We start from the raw sequence: 22,373 nt of genomic DNA on the forward strand, positions 1-22,373 counted from the left end.
CAAAAGGTCAGGACGCTCGTCTATACGAACAGCACAGAGACATTATCCACTAGGACAACAACGTGTAGTACTCCCCATTTACGAACGTAGCGCCAACTGTGTTTGAACAGATTTGTTGATGATTATGATGATGGTGACGAAGACATCTACGATAAGGACCACACGCACAAACACGGACAGGTGACACTTAATATTTCCTTTTCACTTCGTAACTGATTGTAACAGTGGGAAGGTAGTTGTATCCTTCAACTGAAAACGGGAGCAGAAGAATAAGCACTGATCAGCGTGCGTGTTTCAACTCCGCAAATAACCATTACGTTTCCAGGCTGAACGTAGCTGAATCCCTCTGGCTTACTCCTTTCTTTACTGCACTCCTTAGTGATAAAACACTGTCAATAATACCCCGTGAACTATTGGAGTTACTTCGCTGCGGTGGGAGTTTTAGCTGGCTGCAAATAGCGCAGGTGGCGAAGAAACGCTGGTGTTACTATATTGAAGGTGTTGATGAATCGATACTCGGACACTGACGACAACGACAACGATCACGGATTAACAAACGCTTGAACGCCACGAATAGAGCACGAACGTTGACGAGACGTACGAGCGCACGACTTTCACAACAGGGTTTATGACGACGAAAAACCAAAACGTAGAAACAGAACGACAACGGAACGCAAAACGGGCAGCACAACGAAGCGCGGGGCGCGCAGACGGCCGACTGACGGCGCCACAGGAGCGGCGATTCACTCACAGCCGTTATCGTCGCCGCCGCTCCCAACGTCGGCGAGAAGAATCAACCCGCAATGGCATCGCCGAACGGCAAGAAAAGGGGCAAGTGAGAGAGATCAGTTGCGCACCCGTGGACACACGCGCTTCAACGGCAACAACAACAGCAGTAGCAAGAAGCCATATCGCTCTTATAATCAACAGCATTATTATGTCATTATCGGTTGCAGGTATCGCGCCCACTCACTTACTGGGAGACAGTCTCTCATAGTAGCAGCTAAAAGAAATTCTAGCACGCTTGAGGGTCCGTCTAACTAGTCATACGAGTCGAATGATCTTCTATATGGTACACAACGACATTTCTGCAGAAGTGAGAGGTACACATAATCGCCTAGGGAAGTCTGGAAGAATGAAACAATAGAATAAGTTGGATCTTTACGTACCAAACCTTACGGGGGACCATCAATGAAGAAAAACGAGCCAAAAAAAAGACGCGCCTAAAGACGGAGGCAGGGCCGGGGGGTAAAATCTAATCTGGCGATGCTTTGCATACCACAACTAGAAAAATAGTACCCATATTACCAGCAACGCGATTCGTCAAAGATAGCCCCGAAGCCATTTACACGTTGCTGATGGGCGTAGGAACGTTTATAGAATATATATATATATATATATATTATATATATATATATATATTATATATATATATATGTATATATATATATATATATATATATGTATATGTATATCTATATATTTCCACTCGGTTGAGGTCGCGTGACCTAGGTCGATTGCTGCAGTCGGCACGTTACACGGGACCACACGGGCAATGGGACAATCTGACAAAAGGTCAGGACGCTCGTCTATACGAACAGCACAGAGACATTATCCACTAGGACAACAACGTGTAGTACTCCCCATTTACGAACGTAGCGCCAACTGTGTTTGAACAGATTTGTTGATGATTATGATGATGGTGACGAAGACATCTACGATAAGGACCACACGCACAAACACGGACAGGTGACACTTAATATTTCCTTTTCACTTCGTAACTGATTGTAACAGTGGGAAGGTAGTTGTATCCTTCAACTGAAAACGGGAGCAGAAGAATAAGCACTGATCAGCGTGCGTGTTTCAACTCCGCAAATAACCATTACGTTTCCAGGCTGAACGTAGCTGAATCCCTCTGGCTTACTCCTTTCTTTACTGCACTCCTTAGTGATAAAACACTGTCAATAATACCCCGTGAACTATTGGAGTTACTTCGCTGCGGTGGGAGTTTTAGCTGGCTGCAAATAGCGCAGGTGGCGAAGAAACGCTGGTGTTACTATATTGAAGGTGTTGATGAATCGATACTCGGACACTGACGACAACGACAACGATCACGGATTAACAAACGCTTGAACGCCACGAATAGAGCACGAACGTTGACGAGACGTACGAGCGCACGACTTTCACAACAGGGTTTATGACGACGAAAAACCAAAACGTAGAAACAGAACGACAACGGAACGCAAAACGGGCAGCACAACGAAGCGCGGGGCGCGCAGACGGCCGACTGACGGCGCCACAGGAGCGGCGATTCACTCACAGCCGTTATCGTCGCCGCCGCTCCCAACGTCGGCGAGAAGAATCAACCCGCAATGGCATCGCCGAACGGCAAGAAAAGGGGCAAGTGAGAGAGATCAGTTGCGCACCCGTGGACACACGCGCTTCAACGGCAACAACAACAGCAGTAGCAAGAAGCCATATCGCTCTTATAATCAACAGCATTATTATGTCATTATCGGTTGCAGGTATCGCGCCCACTCACTTACTGGGAGACAGTCTCTCATAGTAGCAGCTAAAAGAAATTCTAGCACGCTTGAGGGTCCGTCTAACTAGTCATACGAGTCGAATGATCTTCTATATGGTACACAACGACATTTCTGCAGAAGTGAGAGGTACACATAATCGCCTAGGGAAGTCTGGAAGAATGAAACAATAGAATAAGTTGGATCTTTACGTACCAAACCTTACGGGGGACCATCAATGAAGAAAAACGAGCCAAAAAAAAGACGCGCCTAAAGACGGAGGCAGGGCCGGGGGGTAAAATCTAATCTGGCGATGCTTTGCATACCACAACTAGAAAAATAGTACCCATATTACCAGCAACGCGATTCGTCAAAGATAGCCCCGAAGCCATTTACACGTTGCTGATGGGCGTAGGAACGTTTATAGATACACGGACCACGGCAGATGGCGGCAGAGAAAGAAGGACATCACAGGGAACCGCGACGGACATTCTCTGTATGATCGTAATTGCGTTAAGATCATTATCACTGCGATTGTGATTATTATCATTACTCCTGCTGCGGCCGCTGCAAGTTATTGCCTCCGAAGTAAAAAAATAAACTTTTCGTTTAATTGAGGGATATTTACGAAGGAATGGACTTTCGGTCGGTTGCTAGATTAATCGGTGATGTTCATTATGAGTGAATCGATGCGAACAAACATTTAGTGTCTCCCCCAACTTCGTGAGCGTTCGACGACCCAATGGCGGTGCGCGGCTCAATTGCCATTGTTTAACGTCGATCCTACCGGATTTTGTTATTGTTGACGTAACTGAGACAGTTCTAATTGATTACGACATTGTCGATCATGTGACCAGGTCGCCGGAAATGGCAGCGAGTGCCACTGCAAGGACTCTATGCATAGAGTCTCCTTCTTCGCCAGGACGTTTCACGTGCCCTCCAAATCGTACGCGGCTATCACCAGTGATACAGCTACGTATATGAAATCAGTAACAAACCAGTAGCCATCTGATTCAGGCCCAAATATCAGCGTCTGAGAGAAGGAGATCATCAGCAACGAAGAACAGAAGACAATAATTGCGATGCCAGTTTGACTCAATGATGAGCAGGTGAATATACCATGAATAGGTATACAAATGACTGTTTTTGGCCGGACGCCGAAAACAAAAAGGACGCGTAAAGTACCACTGTGTTGATTACCGCTAACAAGGACAGGGTGCGGTGCGGCAGCCGCTCTGGTCATTGTGTCATCGCTATTGGCACCTCTGCATATGCCTGTGTATGAGTGAGTGTTTATACGTAAGCTATCGGTTTGCTAATACTCAACAACGCACCAAAAAACTATCGTCGCCATTTGCATGCCTGTTATTTTTTTCTAGCGATGATACAAACAACAATAACAACAGTAGTAGCAGAAACCACCGTGGCATTGTGCACTAAATTGATGACGTATTGCGTAAATGAATATACCTCTGTCAGGTTACCCCTGGTGGTCCCACTTTTGCATGTACATGTACATGGGAATACGCTTACCTGTGCAGGTTCCAGCACTTGCCAACAGCGTCGTAGACAAAAGGAAAAAAAAAGTAACGTGCTGTAAAAATCGGTTTTGCGGACGTTGTTGCTTGCAAAATGCGTTAACCATTATTCCAAAGTAACTACTGACACGCTCACTTTTGCCATATGCATTTTATCCATGCGTATGGATGATCGAGTATTGATTGGTGACAGCGATCATGTGCCTGCTGTGAATACAAATTGTCAGGTTGACGCCATATAACTACTATGCTCATTTACATAGTATTGCAATGTATAATACCGCACCCTGCAAGGTAAAATGCACAAGTAAAACTTTATGTAGCCTTTTTGTTTCGCTGCGCCAGCACAATGTGCAATATATATATATATACATGCTGTTTGAGATAGCTGGCTATTCAGAGAGGTCCGTCTACGCCCGGTTTCGAATCTATACTTTCTGTTCTTCAGACTGATACGCCGGCACTGGTCGACCACACCGGCCACGGAAGCGTATGTTGTGCATACTTTCCGATCGATTGCGACTAGCGTAACCCTGCTACGAAGGTTTATTTGCTAGCTGAGCAAATGCCGTACATTTACGAAGCAGTTAACCTAATTGGTGGCCTAAGGTTACGACGAAATCAATTTATGTCAAGCTCAATTTAAGAGTGTTCTTCCACCGGGGCTTAAGCTTTTTTTTGTTTTTATTTAATAACATCTATAGCGTGTCATCGGCGGGCCTTGAACCAGCGACACCCGTCTTCTCCTGCCCCATGATTTAGCCGTTTAGGGAGCCGCGCAGAATATAAATTACAGAATTATTTTATAATACGTGCGTCGGCTTTACGAAGCAAGTTACAATTATTGCGAAGTCCAAAAAGCTGCCTAATTTCTGTACGTAATATCTTCCGTTGTATTCTTGACAAAGAGTGACTATTTGTTTAATGCCTTTATTTAATAGTATGGACATGAAGTATAGCGTAAAAGGAATACCGGCAAGGGGGGGTCGCAAATCAACTTCCGATGTTCTAGGCTTATGCTAAAGGTAGGATGTTACTTCTGTCAAACGTTGTCCTATACCACAGCATTATGCGAAAATCAAGTCGCCTGGCTAAGTGCATTCATTCGGATTACTGGGACAACTCAGATATCTAGAAAATGGCCTAGATCCTTGGTTTCCTTCAAGGACGCGGCAGAGCACGTTAATACGACACGGGGTTCATCATGACGCTCATTGTAGTAGTATAATTGTTTTCATTAACTAGTTTCTAAAGACTGGGTCTACTATGTTGGCCAATGCTTAAAGCTATCGATTTCTAGTTGGCTTAACGTGAAGCTAACTAGCAGCAGTCATTGTATGTCCATTTGGATTCTCTTTACAGAACTTGCAGTACTATTCGGAAAAACGTACAAACAGCAGATGCCATACATGCGACATCTTAGTGGAAAGCACCGGACCAATATCCCACTGGGAATTATTATATTCGCTGTCTATAAATGGTCTAGCGTTGGGTGGTATTATAATATTAGTGTGGCATGGTATCGGTGAATAACTTGTATTGCAGTACGGGGTTTGCCACTTTTGAATTTCGTTCGAAACTGCCCGCTTGATTTGTTCGGCGATGTCCCTATTATGTACAATCCAATCACGTGCTTTCCAAATCGAATCGTTATGTAGGCATAGATGGAAGATGTTTTTCTTACTATTTTATTTCATTTATTCAGGGTTTGAGCTAAGTATTTTGCTGTTTGCATGCCAAATAACCTGCTAGTACTCAAAGAAAGTGTTTTCCATTTAAACGATAATGCGATTTTCGCTTTCAAGAGGCCACTGCCAAATTATACTAGCTTTAATACATTTCGTTTAGAAAATTTTATACGTCCTAAGGGAGCCGCATATGAAGTCGTCATGAAGTATGTGTATGTTGTTAATAACCGCTATAAATCCCACTGATCACAAGTCAAAGCTCTTAGTCAGACGCAGTCGCGAGAAATGAAGCGCGATCGAAACAAATGACAAACACAGCGTTGGAGAATTTATTTAGTCGAACAACACTATACATATATACTTTTTTTCTGTAAGTTTTTGGTTATTTGTTAGCCATTTGATCGAATCAGACAAGTTGCGGGTCTTGTAAGCTGCGCAACTTGGTAGCCATGTGATTTTTGACTATATGTAGTAATATTGTTGGTATTGCTTTACTTGTTTTACTATCATTTTATCATCTATTATTATGACTATTATCAAGTACCTATCATCTATTATTAAATCGTTGCTAAAACCACTAAGAGCCCGTTTGCCTCCTACTTTGCCCTGCCCCGCCTTCGATGTCCATCACCACGAACAATAAATAGCACCACGATCGGTCTGAAAGCTCGTTTCTATTTCACGTCGTTCATCATTCCAGGCACAACACAGTACTTCTAATTTAGTGCACACATTTCTGATTTTGTCATTTGTTGTATTCTATCGTGCAGAACACCGCGGGCCTGGCTCGCTTGCTCACCCATCCTGGTGACCCAGTCTCCGCACTGGGACGGTACTCGCCAGCATTGGAAAACGCCCGCGCAATTTTGATTTAAAATGACATCAACAACAACGGTAGCAACAACACCTGAGCAAAACAAGTAGTGCTCGGTTTTTTTCCTAATCACCTAGCTTTTGCAGCCGCTAGTTGAATTGAATGAGAAATGAAGTCCGGTTTAATGAGCTAGTTTTGCCTCAGTCCTATTTCGCCCATTGTGCTCTGGGAGTGATTTGCGCGTGTTCAAAAATGAAGCCGATCTGACGATCAATATAGCGGTCTTGCATTCTCGTTGTCGCCGTCGCCGAACTAGACTGACCTCTTGGGCAACGCTAATGACGACAGTGACACAGCGGTGACGACCGCGACGAAATTCATAATAACTCAACAACGACACTTTTAATCCAGTTAGAGTTATTTATTCTGCCGCTGCTCGTTCGTATGTGAACGTTCGTGCGGCGGGAGGAGGGGAGGTAACGGTAAAGACGTCTGACGCTCATTCGAATGCCAATGCCATTAGTATCGTAGCCAGAGTCAAGTACTCTCCGGTTTCGAGACCCCCTAATACAGGTATTATATCTTTGCTATAGTCGGTCGAGTACTGGTCTAGAAAGCACGGCCACCTTTGACTCAGACCGTGTCGTTTAAAGCTACCGCTCGCACAGAATTTCTAAATAGGTATTAACGGGATGCTGAAAAGGTTCAACTGAATGAACCCTCGTGATAGTGGACCATAATAATACTAAACGAAACAACAATAACAACGCAATCAATAAGTATAATAATCAGGAATAATCGACTTTTAAGTAACATAATTCTCGACTGAACCGAGCTTATCTAGTAGATATAAAATTTCGCTGGAATATTATCGTCCCAGAAACTGAGACTTCCTTGAAAACTTTCTTGAAACTTGTCTTATTGGGCTCTCTTTACTGTACTGCTATGCTGGGCACTAAACTTTGCGAGTAAATGGTGCCGGGAACCCTAGAAAGGCTTCCTCGAACCAAAACGGGGTTAAAGGCGCTCAAGTGGAAAAATGTTACCATTGCTGGAGATGAAAGAAGACGTATCTGATACTGTTAGTTTTTATTGGCAGGAACAACCTCTACGGAAGCTGGCAGTAGAAAGAAGTGGTGCGCCATAGCTCAGATCAGACCTAATACACGATCCAGTCGACCCGTAGATCCTTAGGTAGGAAATTTCGATATGTATACAGACTCATGTGGACGCACACTAAGGAAATATCTACATGGGACGCACGAGAACATGTTTAAAAATTCCTAGAGGTAAGATGGATATCGGTCGTTCTGACGGACTGGGTTCGAACAGAAGTTGTTATTTGTACCCCGATCGGAGGCTGCCGAAGCCGAAAGAGAAAAAATAAGCATTTTTTACGTTCTCCGTAACCATGAACCGTTGTCAAAAAGTTTCTGATCTTCCCCATGCGAACTGCTTGCCTTGCTGCTGTTCGCGCAGCTTTGATCACGTAACTATTGCTACATAACTATTGTTAAAGGTATAAGCGTATGTAGCTAACCAGGTCGGCGCTACAGGCGTGCGGGAGAAGTAACGTGATAGAATTATAATAGTATCAGACTAGAAGTAAGCAGCAGGCCCGATTCGACGCGCGCCCTCGACAAACTCTAGTCACTGGTCACATTAATGATAATTATTTTCTATGCGTCGGGTAGACTAGACAACTATAGCAACATACAAGGACATTAGTTCAAGACTTCAGTCTAATTGTTATCTACACATCCCGTTTAGAAACAACAACAAAGACGACAATAACATTGACCATCGACTGATCGAGACGACAACGGTAAATGTTTACTAAAAAACACCGAAAGCAGACGACGCGAAGTAGTTGTCATGAAATAGACGTCTGTGTCAACGGATAGACAACCCGTATCTATATAACATGCATTATCTGTAGTACGTTGAAAAACGGCGACGCATCAGTTTTGTATCGCTGTCTCAACGTGAGGGAATAGGCACGAATGTGAGGGCTGTGCTAATACAATATCTGTGCATACGATGATGATGATGATGGTAGTGTTAACGGCCGTTTCGGTTTTAGATACCCTGAATCGACATCAGAAAACTGGTTCTTTTCTGTTCGAAATTGAGAATACGTACTTACCTTATGTATATAAAGATCTGCTTGTTGTTTTCCATGTTGAACTATTGATTTTCTTCGTCACGGCGATGACGCCGCCGACCAGCGGCAAGCACAACATAACAACCAAGCCCAATTGTCTTTGACAGCCGCTGACTCTAACGAATTGCGTCGATCTTCTCATTTCGGAAAAAAAATTTGCTTATGTACATACAAGAAGTGATAATAGTAATCACAAAAAGCAGAACCTATGTGTGAAGATTATGTGCTCAATTGCTGGTATATGATTGTGCGAGCGCAAGGGAGGGCGTGGCGTGATGAGGAGTGGGTGATGAGTGCGGATTTGTTATATGCAAACGTATAGTAGAGTTCCGTCTCGATAGCTCGGTTTTGTCGAAGTATGAAATGATCTGAACTTGACGAGGGCAGATTGATGTACATCCGATTTTCGCTGGTGGAATCAAACTCAACACGTCTCTTATAAATAGAATTAGATATGATAGGAAGACGTCTAAGAGGAAAGATCCATGGTACGAATGGGAGAAGGTACTAACGAAGTATGTGCCATCTTGTTTCGCGAATAGTTAAACCAATTCTGACCAACTCGTTACCTAAAGGTTTCGGCACTTCTCCTGATAGATTGCTTTGTATTTTTAACCGTATTGTATTGCATTGATTTTTGTTTGTTATAGCAAACTACCTCATGTTCTTAGGAATGGATGTTGTAGAAGCGATTTCCTTGAAACGTATCACTGCACGATGCCGTGTCGGCATCGTAATTATCTGATATACCAGACGGCGGGATGCTGACTCCACTATCGTAATATTCCGTTGGGTATCACCACTGTTTGTATCACTGGCAAACTATTAAAGACATTTACTACGTCGTAGTTTTAAATTTGAGATAAAATGTAATTTCCGTCTTTTAACTAAAGTGTTCTTGAAACTTATTAACTGAAAAAAATTAATTAGCAATTTCGTTGATGCCTATACAGTGCCTTTACTTCTATTATCATTAATGGCTGAGTTGAAGAAATTCAAAATAGCTCCTGCAACTAGCCCGTTGAGAAATTACCTAGGAAATAGAAATAAAACTCATGACTATCTGATGATAATTTTGTACTGCCATTTCAGGCAGTGCCACTGTAGATTACGTCGCATTAGTAAGAGTAAATAGTTTCCAGTCGGCAACTCTTCACCTCCAACCGCACTTGTCTTCCATCCTATTTTACTGTATCTGATCCGATCATCGTAGAGATTGGTTGTTTAATCGTGTTCCAGAGTCCAAATTAAAAAAAGTCCGAATTGAGTCAAAGCTGTAGCGCACCAGGTAAATTCTACAAACGACGTATACGTTTGTTTCATTTGTGTTAATCTAGTTACACATTATTTTACGTACTCCTATCGTAGCGTATATACATATATTTAACCATAACCTTTATATACATATGTCCTTTTTTTTCCAGATTTTATAGATACAACTTATAGACCGACCATGTTTGTATTTGACGTGTTGGAATAATTTACTGTTAGTGCTTTAAAAGTGTTACAAATATCGATCATCGTGGACACGACGGAAGTTACATGTGTCGAGGAAGTACATCAAAGACACAACTTAAATTCATGAAGAACCAATGTACATTGTCGTTGAAGTAGCACCTACCTGAACATCAACCTGAACCAGAGTAAACCTGGCCAGTCTGCATAGGGCAGGGAATACATATCAGTTGCTATAGCATTTTTTGTTTGGCTTAGTTAAACATTTTAAGTATGGCAGAACAAATAAATAATTGGCAATAAAAGGTGAGGTAATGATAGATTCATTACAAAGCAGGCTAGAGTAAATTTCGATTAAAAATGCTAAGTTGTCTATTTAGCGAAAAGCATTCATTACGTCCTATTCAAATGGCAACATTTGCAAAGTGAATATTCGAAATGTATATAAAATAGGTTAGGATTTCTCATCTGAAATATACATGTCTGATTTCCTTCATTGCTCTGCCTTGTATGGCGTAAGTGACAGACCTTGAACATTAATGTTCGATGTTTTGTTAATTATTATCAATCGATTTACTTAAGCACGACAAACACTTTTCTGTGCTTTCGCGGACTTTTATTTTGTACGCCCTGCCTGGTACAATATGGATACATCGATAAGGTCAAACATGTGCTCCAACTGTACGTTTTTTTGTGTCCCTTTTTTTTGGCCTTGCGTTCAGGAAGTCATCCAGGTCGCACTGTGAAGTCGTATATTCAAATCTGTTTCGTCTATACCGAAAAATTACTAACCGTCTACACAATACTTCGACGATTAAGCAACGATAAGCTGGGCCGTACAGCTCTATCTTGGTGCCTAAGACGCGTCAGTATGTGTATATGTACGCATCGGCCGTCAGCAATAGCCACAACATAAACAGCTGGTGCTATTGTGACTTGAAACACATTCTAAGCCAAATCGTTCCCCGTTTAAATGTTCAATGACGCTATATTAAACTAAAGAAAAATGCTACCGTTGCTATTGATGCCTCTCTAGCTTCTGAAAGCGCTCGCCAGACAGTCAGTTCTAAGAATTAAGCCAGCGTCGAATGCATTGACAACTGCTAACCATTGTTACCTATTATTCTATTGTAGCACAACTACGTAATCCGGTGCTGCTAAGGCTATTTCACCTAGTGTCGTCTCGGTTTTTTTTTTATACTAGTTTTGTACTCTTGTCAGTTTCTTTCGTGTATTATTGTAATAGAGTCGGCTAGACAAACGGGGCTGGGCCTCATTATTCCATAATCCCTAATAACAGAAATAGCTATAAGTTATCTAATCAAAGGGAGGGTCAGAAGTCAAACAACTGAATACAAGCGATCCTAAAGTTACAGAAGGAATCGGTTCTTCTCGGGTCGCCTCCATTACTCGAAAATTCAAGCAACGGACGTTATCCCATGGATGAAGTTAAGGCTCATCCAGGGCCACTTCTTGAGTTGATGTATCCCACACGCACATATATATATATATATTAGGACAAGAGCGCGCATCTCAAGGTTTCCCGAGTAGTATCCCGAAACACTCCAAAACCAAAAAAGTTGTATGTGTATCTATGTTGAAGTGAAATGGCACTTTTACTCCATATAGATTTGACTTATCTGAATTTAAGCTGGTGTTAACTTCTGAAATGTGACCACTGATCAAGTAATCATCTCAACTGCTGCTACTGCTGCTGTTCCCGGCAGTTGAATTATCCTTTGAGCTTCACGATCTTCCTCTGCAGTTTTAGGCTTCTTGATCGAGTCAATCGCGTTCTCCATTTGAATTAAGCGGATACGTTAATCTTAGTTACACCCGTCCTCAACATGAGCCATCGTTGCAATAAACTACAGCGATCGCTTTGTGCCAAAAAATGTTTACCTTTCATTTTTCAGACCGGCCAGATCTGCAATTAATGTGTGTCCGTTGATGATGAAAATTCCAACACGCTGTTTTTTTTGTTTTACCAGCAACAATGGGGCTTTCGCGAACGGACACGCATCTTGCTTTTCTGGTCCGCGGCACATTTGCGAAAGCAAAACAAGGTTCAATTTGTTGTGACGTTTGATGTGCTAGTAGTACATCGGAGATGGAGTCACGAAATTCATTGAGTCGGTCACCTGACGTCAAGGTCAAATACGTCAGACGATATATTTAAATTGAGATCGAAGTAGAAGTAAAAACGGGAATAAGAAATGTTATTTAGTGGGTAGCCATTCAGCTATGAAAGCCCACGCAATTGTTGAAGATGTGATTTTCGTTCGCAGTGCAAACGACGCTTCGTAGTAATTTACGCTATCAGGATGGTGATGTTGTTAACTAATATTGTTGGCAGCTTAATACTGTAGGCTATCGTATGTGCTTTTATCTATAATCAAGCAGAGGTTGAAAATAATTTCACTGAGTGACATCTTGTATCACCAGCAATACGAATTAGTTCCACTAACAGTAGATTGCTTTCTTATCGCATCAGCACGTAGCTAACCGGAAGTTATCAATTTCTATTCTCGTTCCTCACAGCTTTCAGCAATCAATAATGAAAGCTCTTTGACCAAGGTTATCTGCTAGCTTTCTTGCTTCCGTCATCTTAAAGGCCACTGAAGCTCAGACAAGGACCTAGAGGCGAGGCTGTGATGGAAAACTTGTGGAAACGTTGAGGTTTGCACAACAATAAAATATGCTTTATCTTTTTCCACTATTCTAGCCGTATCTTTTTTAATTTATCCGCTGTTGTTGATATGATTCGCCAAGATGTTTCCGCCAAATTGTCTAAGTCGTGGCAAGGTTAAAATAGTAGGTCTTCAATTCGTTGATCGTTTATAATATATCTGAAGCTAGCTCGTGGGTTTATAGGCCCACTGGAGGCTCTGGGTCTGAAAACGTTTAGACTCCACAAAATTACTACTTTGACAAACGCGGACGAACACGGACACCGTCGCATAGTAATGACATTTACCAGTTATGAAGCTAAGAGACCTTGTTATCTATAGGCTAATGCCCCCTACAGGAGCTTCCAGCCCGACAGCAGTTGAATTAACTTTAAAGGGACCTCAGCGCCGAGTTTTAGGTAGTGTGGTCTAATCTTTTTGGGCTCTTGAAATGAGCTAAAAACAGTTGTGCCGTCAGCTCACTGAAGACGACTGATCTTCTACGGTTTCGATAGTCGCTGTGGAGCCATAGAGAGCTAATTGTAAGAAGCACTAGCAACCGGCGCACGTTAATGCCATCGCTTGTTGATTTGTTGCGAAGCGCATGGCGCCCGTGCCCGATTGACGCATGCGTTTCATCCGTCGATACGCTGCGAACGCTGATTGAGTAAAAATCATTAGTGTCGGGCGGACCAATTGGAATATGTAGAGCTAAAGAACACTCCTAATCGATTTTTAGTTTTAATTAAGTACATACGTGTATCGCTCGATCTTTCATTGCTGCTCGAGAGTTTCCAGCGAGTAGGCTGTTTACTGACCCTTAAATATTTGACCCACACGAAAAACAGAATTTATTCTGAATTTCGGTCTATACTTTCGGTCTATGCTCTAGATGACATACTATACGTGTTCTCCTTTAATATGGACGTGCATTAAATGACAAACTCCCACTCCTTATACTTCCCATACAGAATGTTGGCGGGTTTCGTTGAACTTAAAAAGGCATCGTGAATATTTGTGTTAAGTATTTTATTGAGCCCAAATATCTCGCCAACTATACACATCATACTGCACTCAATTATCTCGCCGCTTTTTTCAGCCTCGCACATAATTGTCTTGAAATACTGTGTGTAGTTCAAGGGAACGCATGCCGCCAAGACCCCCGCGGATTTTCATCTCACTTAGCCTAACTTAAGAGAAACACGTTTCAAAAGGCTTATACTTCATGCTGCGCACGACGGCTGTACGACAAAGATTCCACCGCTGTGAGATAGCAGTGGAATGGTTACTACCAGGAGACGCCTTCGATAAAGTCAAATAGAAATATACGAAAAAAAAAAAAAAAAAGCCAGAAATGCAAAGTTTCAATGCATATGTGTGTCACGATTGTTTTCGTGCACGAAAATGCACATCGTTGTTCAAATAGGTATATCTATTTCCAGTCGCACATAGCACAGGAAATCTGTTGATCTTTTAGCTGGCATTCTTGGTCAGGCCATTGAGACGACAACTGAGTCAAGCACGAGCTTGTTCATTAGGACACTCACCTTGTTCTAACAAGTCATTTAGACGAAGATCTTTTTCCATAATTCATCTATGGATCTGAGCACGTACATTTCAACGGAGTGGAACAAACGCCAGGTCGCGGCCCCTGAACCTTAGTTGATTCGCGTAGAACATCTGATCTAGATGCTTTCCAGAAACAAGGCTACACGAAGCTATTTCACTGAGGGGGTGGAGCCATAGATATGACCTGTATGTGGCCATCATTCGCTCTCATACGGTCCTCGTAGAAGTCTGCGAAATAATCGGTTGTGTCTATCCCTTCCTTCGCCTTAATCTAGGTAAATGGTATAAACCAACTGAGCTTTCAGAAACTAGGGGCTCATGTGTGAAAAAAAGAGTTTACAATTTAATCTGGCTATAGGTAATTTCCTTTATAAATTAATAGTGAGACATCTGCTGTTGGAGGTTGTGTTTAATGTTTTATAAATAAACGGATACAACCAATGCTGTATGATAATTTAGCCTCTCAGAGTAACTTACTTATATAACTTTTAATAGATCATTGTTTTTTAATTTACTTTAAGTACTCTCAGTAATTATTTGTATTGAATTTAACGTGAGGCAAAGCCTTTATGAAAACCAGTAAAGGCTTGATTGGTAGCCTTTATCGATAATTTCAAAAATTCTCCATAAGATACACTATTACGGCTATAACTATAGCGACGACTATTACGTCTAGCAAATTTAGCAGTTTAAATGCATAATTTCGGTATAGAATTCTACGTAACAAAATATTAATCGTACAACATTTGTCACAACTGACTTCCTTACCATCAGCTACCTGTAGGCTCTATATTTTAATTAGAAGCACGATTTAGCTAATAGTTTTCCAGAAAAACGCGTGTACTTTGTATAATAGTAAACTATAAGTGTACTTAGTTTAATACGCACGTTTTAAAATGGGTCACGTTGCAATAAATGGAACTAGGCATCTATCAAAAAGTTAGATTTTATATTTGGGCCAATACATGTAGGCTTTTCATAGAGAATTAGCGCGGTAAGCCTGATTGTGATTAATTTTTAGCCAATGTATGTGCTTTTTAGCTATTGTAGTAGCGCCATGCAAGGAAGCGATCTACGTAACGTTCGCAGATATAATATAATCTTAGCTAAAGTTGACGGACACCTGTACGATTTACTGCCAACGCATAGCCCTTACAAAGTAAAGCAACTTTCAACTTGAACGCATTAGCATATAACGCACTATTTTGTAGCTGAAGATAAACCAAACGCTAAATTAAGTATTCATTACTCGACTAATCCCATCGAGCTCCTACCGTCACATAGGCCACCTATCAAATACCTAGCTAGAGTGGGATATTCTGTTTGGTAAGCTACCGTTTTCTACATACTCTATCAGGTTGTAAACAGACTCAAGGTTGATTATTCTTTAATTCGAATTTTTCGAAATATCTTGGCGCTCTGCTGCAAAAACTCTGAGGTGCATAGTTGGACAAAACTGCCTAGCAACGGTGGCATCCCTACACTGCCGTGTCATTAATATTGAAATAGGTATCTACCATATTTTGATGGTTCTTTATAAAACTGTATAGCCAGCAGTACTAACTTGATGAGTGTAAAAAAACTGTTACCGAATATCTTTAGGCTCGTAGATATTCTATAGTTCGGCATCTAATCCAACGAATCCACCTGTTACGCTCTACTCGGATGTCATATAGACAGTACTATACAGACATAATTAAATTGAAAACCGATCTGTAATCTATTATCATCCCAGAGCGTTCATTTACTTATGGGGCACGTCGAGGTAACGTTGAACGATACCGGTTCTGTTTGGAAAAGAGTTTCTATTCGCGGTTGATGTTGTGACACTTGACACAAATGATGGTCATCGATCTACCATTATAATTATAATAATTCATTTTATGACATGATAATTTTCCTTACAACAATGTTACAGCTAGATTGATGATTTGCTTTTGTCGCTAAGGCCGAAGCGATACCGTCGGACAAATATCATGACGTTAATGAATGTACACGTCATCAAATGTACTTATAACTTCAGCGGTTTGGCCGGTGGACATGTAAATGTAAAGGCTTCTCTCGTACGTACTTCTTTAATTTATAGATATCACGTCCTAAGACGACAATCCTACATACATTTGCTACGTACGGGATGTTCAACCACTCGCATCTGGATTGCTTAAAGGCGAATGTTACCGATTTTCTATAATGTAATACGTTAATCTGAGATAATCTACGGAAACATCTACAATATTGTAGAGTTGGCGCATTTTAGAACAGTGTATTCTAAATTTGATTGTGCGATACGGCTGCAAGACAGCCTTGTTGATCAGGCCTCTATTCGTGGCTCTGTCACGGAAGTTCAATGTGTCCTTTAAAAGCCCCGACCATTCGTGTATGTCAAACCCACAGTCCCGGACAGAGGGCGCGAATGAAAAGAAAACAGTAAATCTCTCAAGCTATGCCAGACAGCAGCATCGTGTGCTGCAAAACGGGAAATAGTTTCAGAGCCGTTGATATGGCAAGAAAATTGTAAAAATCGTGTTTGTGAAACTTCTGTGTTGTTTGAGATGAACTATCTCTCCTTAAACGTTCTATCAAATGTTTTGCCCATAGGATCTTCCAGTAAAGCGAGAGATAGACGAACATTTAGCCGGGTTTTTTAAAAGATGGGTAAACAGTGTAATTTTTCCTCATTATCAAACAAGCTTAAACAAATGACGAACTAGCTTTTCGAGTTTATATATCTATATGGTAGATATATGAACTAAACCAGTAGAATTGGAACAAGGCCACAGCTACTTAGGCAAGTAAAAGAAGAAGGGGCAATGACTCGCCCTTTAGAACCCAACCGGCAGAGGCGTCTTTTTCAATGGTTTCGTTATTATAGCGCATTTCGGTAGTAGCTGATGCTAAATTTTATACTGAAGAAAAAAAATTTGTTATGAAAATTAAAAAGCTAGTGCTACTTTTCGCAAGAAAACTGCATTGAGATGTATTTTTGACACGTTCTGATGATATACGATGTGTTTTTTTGTTATTAACATCTTTATTATATTATATTACATTCATGTGGTGAAAATGAAATTTAGAAAAAAAAAAGCTGTTGGTACAATGTCTGAAACGTACATTGACGGCTGAAAAGATTGTGGGCAAATCTGCTACTGTCAAAACTTCAGATGTCTTTGCGTTTTCGTCAATCAGAAATAAGAGCGCTGTACAAGGTCTTGTAAGAGAGGGTCATCTCAAATCGTGCTTGACTTTTTAACAAGGCCATATGTTCTTACTTTCATCTAATAAATAATGCTTTTCAATTCTATATTTGTAATGTTGCCCGTAGTCTTTTTGATCTTGTAATGCTGGGCGTTAAGGCTGTCTAGAATATAAAACGGACTTAAAAGCTTTCTCGGGAAGGAAGTCGCGTCCTATTAAGCTCGTGAGTTTGTAATATCTTCTAATTACTGCCAATAATATGTTAAAGAGAAAAAGAAGCCTTTGGATTCCATACTGAATGTAATAGCTTTAATTTTAGCTCAGTCTATCTTCATTTGAATATTTGCAATGCATTCAATTTAGTGGTGGATTAAAAAAGTGATCGATTTATTTATTTCGATGGTGCTTCGCCATAATACGAAACTTGCAGTAGGTCAGCTTTGTACGTAAATATCAAATATGACTGTCCGCCAGGAAACCTGTGAAAACTTCCGAAATATGTTTCTAGCCAGCTGAGTTCAGTTTTACCTTGAGGCAGCGAAATAGTCGGAAATAGGTAACAGGCCAAAGTCGTAAGTCACGGCGTAATTGTGCTAACAGCACGAAATACTTAATAAGAGAAATGGAACACACGTACAAGGTTACAGGATCACTAAATTATGATAAAGCAGTGCCTGAGCCATCAAGGCAGAATAATTAAATTATCGAAATAATACACTCCATATCCAGTAAAATAACGGTTACTAGACATGATACTATTGAGTAGTAAACTAAAAATAGTATGCGCGCGTATGTATATATATATATATATACGCGCCATTGTTGGGATGACAAAGGTGGTATTCTCTTTAATATGGCTCTTAGCGACGTCGTCGTTATTACTTAGACTATTACGTAGATTTAACAGTTTAGAGCACACTACTTCTGTGTGGATTAAGTGGACGACGGACAGATAAGTATCGGCGTGCATCGTTCTTGCTGTAGGCCTACACAAATACATTGAGTATCCGATATAGCGCTTCAACTTGCTTGGTCCGCCCTTACTAGAAATTGATGCTGCAAGAATAATGTTAGCCTGACACAACGCTAACGTGGGTCCACACCCAAAAACTAAGAACATCCAGTGGTAATTTCTATTACATCACTGCAGCGGTTTCCCTGAATCAGATGGACATTCGTAAGACGAGCAAGACACAGCGGTAATCGTAGCCCCCCGCTACCGTCGACATCTAAGAGCACTGTTAGCGTCGCACGGGAATCGGCATCGGTTGGCGTTCAGTCATCCAGCAACTATCATCATCATCATCATAATCATAATCAGAGGCTTCAGCTAAGCGCGCAGGCGTTCTATTCCAGCTGGTAACAACTATAGAGTGCAGCTACGTAGAAGCTATCCGCCCGGCAGTAGGCAAGCACGCGGCCTGCAGCACTAGCAGCAGCAGCAGCAACAGCAGCAGCAGCAGCAGCAGGCGTAGCAATCACAGCAGGTGCAGGGGCAAAGCCAAACCATCAGATCATCGAGCGGTTTCCGTGGTGATCTTTTCAATCGTCCTTCCAGTTTTCACCATTTCCCTCCCACGCGGCTCGCTCGACTGCAGTAGCGGCGACAGAAGCACGAACAACAGCGTTGACCGCCGCAGTTACCACATCGGCGTAGTCAACAGGTGGCAGTGACGACGATGGAGGCGGCGGCAACGAATTTCGAAAGTGCCCGCCATCGTTATTACCTCCATCAAGATCATCATGCAAATTATCATGTGCATAACCATGGTCAACAGCAACATTTTCATCGTCGTCATTAACAACGATGACGACGGTAACATAATGAAGATGTCCGTGGTGAAAACGAAGGTTGGCGGCTGATTTTCCTTTGCCTAAAGTTCGTTTGCTGTTTTAGCGTTTATTTATTATTATTTTTTTATGTTTGATTGTAGGCTGTAGCGACAACAACGATAACCGCAACAACTAGAGCCAGCCTCCGTCTTGGGCTTGAGTTGTTTGTCAACATCGACTATATGTACGTAGGTCCGGTTGGCGTTTTGGTGACATCGAGCTGGCCAAGACAAAGCGCCGACTCGAGACAATCCCCTGTCTCATATGCGGGAACTGTCATCTCGTTGCCACTGCCATGCACAGCGCATCTATCAACTAATTTGTGACTAATAGATCCATAAGGAATTGTAATAAGTGCATTATTTCTTAACTTCAAACTGTTTTGGTGACCCTCGCATCTACTTCGGTAACAAATCGGTAAGTGAAGACTAGTTATGTGCATGTAGTAGTGTCCTCCGGTATTTGGCCACACTGGCTACAACACACGTCATCATAAATGATCTTCGTCGTTGCTCAGGCTTTCGTTGTTGTTATTGTCGTCATCGATTTCGACATCTTCTTCTCGTAGCTATCAGTTTGTTGATAATCATTCTGTGATCATTCATGTATAATCCTGTTTTATTTATTATTGTGTACGGCTGTTTTGACAATGTTGTTTCTTAATGTAGTCATTTACGATTCCACTATTTCCTGTCGCGTATGATTTCCTTCTCATCATCGCGTCACCATAAGAACTGAGATAGCCCCGTTCTTACTGTCGCGGTATCTGCAGCAGCAGCAGTACAATGGTACATTAATGTTACGATAAAAATAGTTGTTGTTGTTGTTGCTTTGAGGCAGCACCTGCTGCCGATATGGCAGGTGCCGTTGTCATCACCGTACCAACGATGATAATTGTTGTCGATATTTGTCCAATAAATTTGCGATTCGGTCACACTCCGCCATCGACAGTAGGACAATGCGTGTCCGCAATTGTACGTGTAGCTGAGCAGTCGTTGTTAAATTAAGCCGCTAAGAAGGCTAAACTTCATATGTGAACAGATGCGTTTCCCTTGTCTTAATTACGTGAGTTCAGATGGCACGGCAGTTGTTGCTGCTGCTGCTGCTGCTGCTGCTACTGCATTAGCGAGCGCTATCAATGGAAGGAAGGATCGATAGATTGATGAGAGAGTCGATGGATTGATAGGTGGATGGATGCAATGTAACCTATTTCGCCGGGTTGCACGGCGTAAGCCACGCAGACAGCCCTCGTTTACCCTTCGCATTAGATCAGTGATATAAGGGGAGGGGAGGAAGAGATGCGAAGAGAACGAAGAAGCAGATCGAGGTGGGGCAATACGACAGGGCAGTTCCTCTCTTGTATTTGTGATTACGTTGCGCAAATATCAATCTCATCTGCTGCTGTTGTTGTTGTTATTGTCGTCGTTTCGTTTGCTATTGCTACAAACGCCGACGAAGTGATTGCGGTACGAGAAGATGCTTTGAAAAGACTACCGGGTCGGTGGTAAGTTGAGATCAGCCGCCCAGCAGACAAAAAATATGGCCAGTATATATCTATATATATCGAGCAGAAGGACTCTGTTTGTTACTGCTGCTTGACAAGTGCCCTGAGTGGACTGCCGATTTTGATGGAAGATGTTGGCTTTTGTGCCTGTTGGTACCGGTGCCGTTGACGCTGTTTAGGTCAGTGGGGTACAATAGAAGGCTATGCGTAATTCGCGTAGGCTGACCATTAATACGTAGTAATTTAGACGACTAATGAGCAATAGCAAGAGTTAGATGCGTCATTCTGATAATCATGTATATATAGTAATGAATCTAAACGTTGCTTGGCAGGTATTAAAATGCCAGGAAAACAAGTCGCAAGATATTTATCGTTACAAAGGAGACAAACATCGAATCAACAGCCGCGTGCATAGCTTTTTAAGTCTGTCTCCTCCCAAGAGACTAAATGAACTTGAAATAAGTCCAGCGGGAGCCAACGTAGATACCATGTTTTCGTAGGAGGCAACTCCTTGAAACAATACCGAAGCCAAAATGGAGGGGGGATTATTATCACAAGAGAATCACCGAGGAGTGTAATGGCATACAATTACTAGCGTATCATTGTTCGAACTTTATCAACCTTTTGTAACACTGGCGCTTGGATAAATGGAGATCTTGGTGTTCGCTCGTATTGACGTTTTCATTGTACCTTTTTTATATCAATTTGATAGTGCAGCTCTGTTGTACTAATTCTGCTGTCGTTTTATTTTAACACTTGTTCCAAGTCTCATGCACAAATATTTTTTTTTTGTAAGCGGGCGACTCTCCAGTCGTGGAACGTCACTCCTATCAGCATCTTTTCCTCACCGGAGCCGTTTGTAGACCGTTACTTTGCCGAATCGCTGCCGTCAGAACTGCTCAAGCATTATTATCACGCAACTGCTACAAACAATTCTGTATAATTATATTATACCTTCCCGTATTTTTAAGTCACGTATATAAAATTACTGTTTCCTATAATCGTTCACACGAACGACATCAGTTACTTACTAAATAATTGTACTTACTGTAGATTTGATCTTAGCAAGCGACTGTCCCCGTTACAAAGCGACTACGTTATATATTGCACAGCCATGGCACATAGCTAAGTACGCATAATTCGTGTCCACATGTTGTTGATTTGAATTTACTATCTAGCTATAGCTAAAGTCGCATTGAATAGCGACAGAACGTTATACTATCGAGTTCTAGGTTGAATCTATACGCCTGCCCAACATATACATGACATCCTTTCAGGAAAAAGGAATGAACAAGCGGAAAGATTACAAACATCATTTTTGTTGAACTTGTATCTACTTACATAAGGTTTTCCTTTCATCTTTGCATTAGACGCGAAGCGTTTCAGTCGAATCACAAAACACGGTTTTTACGCTTTACTAAC

General features: G+C 41.7%; 2 protein-coding genes across 9 annotated transcripts in view; one reads left to right on the forward strand and one right to left on the reverse strand.

Annotated features, from left to right (window-relative positions):
• Positions 1-22,373, reverse strand: part of sona (sol narae metalloprotease) — a 247,384-nt gene that overhangs the window by 139,745 nt on the left and 85,266 nt on the right. The window lies entirely within an intron of this gene.
• LOC111250254 (uncharacterized) overlaps positions 18,702-22,373 on the forward strand; it is a 68,731-nt gene continuing 65,059 nt past the window's right edge. For 4 of the 6 annotated variants that reach the window (XM_086987911.1, XM_086987913.1, XM_086987910.1 and 1 more), the window contains exons 1-2: positions 18,702-19,465; positions 19,549-19,864. In XM_086987911.1, the coding sequence (XP_086844037.1) occupies positions 19,358-19,465; positions 19,549-19,773 (333 nt within the window). In that variant the 5' untranslated portion in view covers positions 18,702-19,357 and the 3' untranslated portion in view covers positions 19,774-19,864. Of the gene's footprint in view, positions 19,466-19,548; positions 19,865-21,283; positions 21,620-22,373 lie in introns of those variants that run through there. The other 2 variants (XM_086987915.1, XM_086987912.1) reach the window with 2 other exon arrangements.

This window comes from Varroa destructor, unplaced genomic scaffold (genome assembly GCF_002443255.2).
Source record: "Varroa destructor unplaced genomic scaffold, Vdes_3.0 BEIS01000004.1, whole genome shotgun sequence".
Taxonomy (NCBI): domain Eukaryota; kingdom Metazoa; phylum Arthropoda; class Arachnida; order Mesostigmata; family Varroidae; genus Varroa; species Varroa destructor.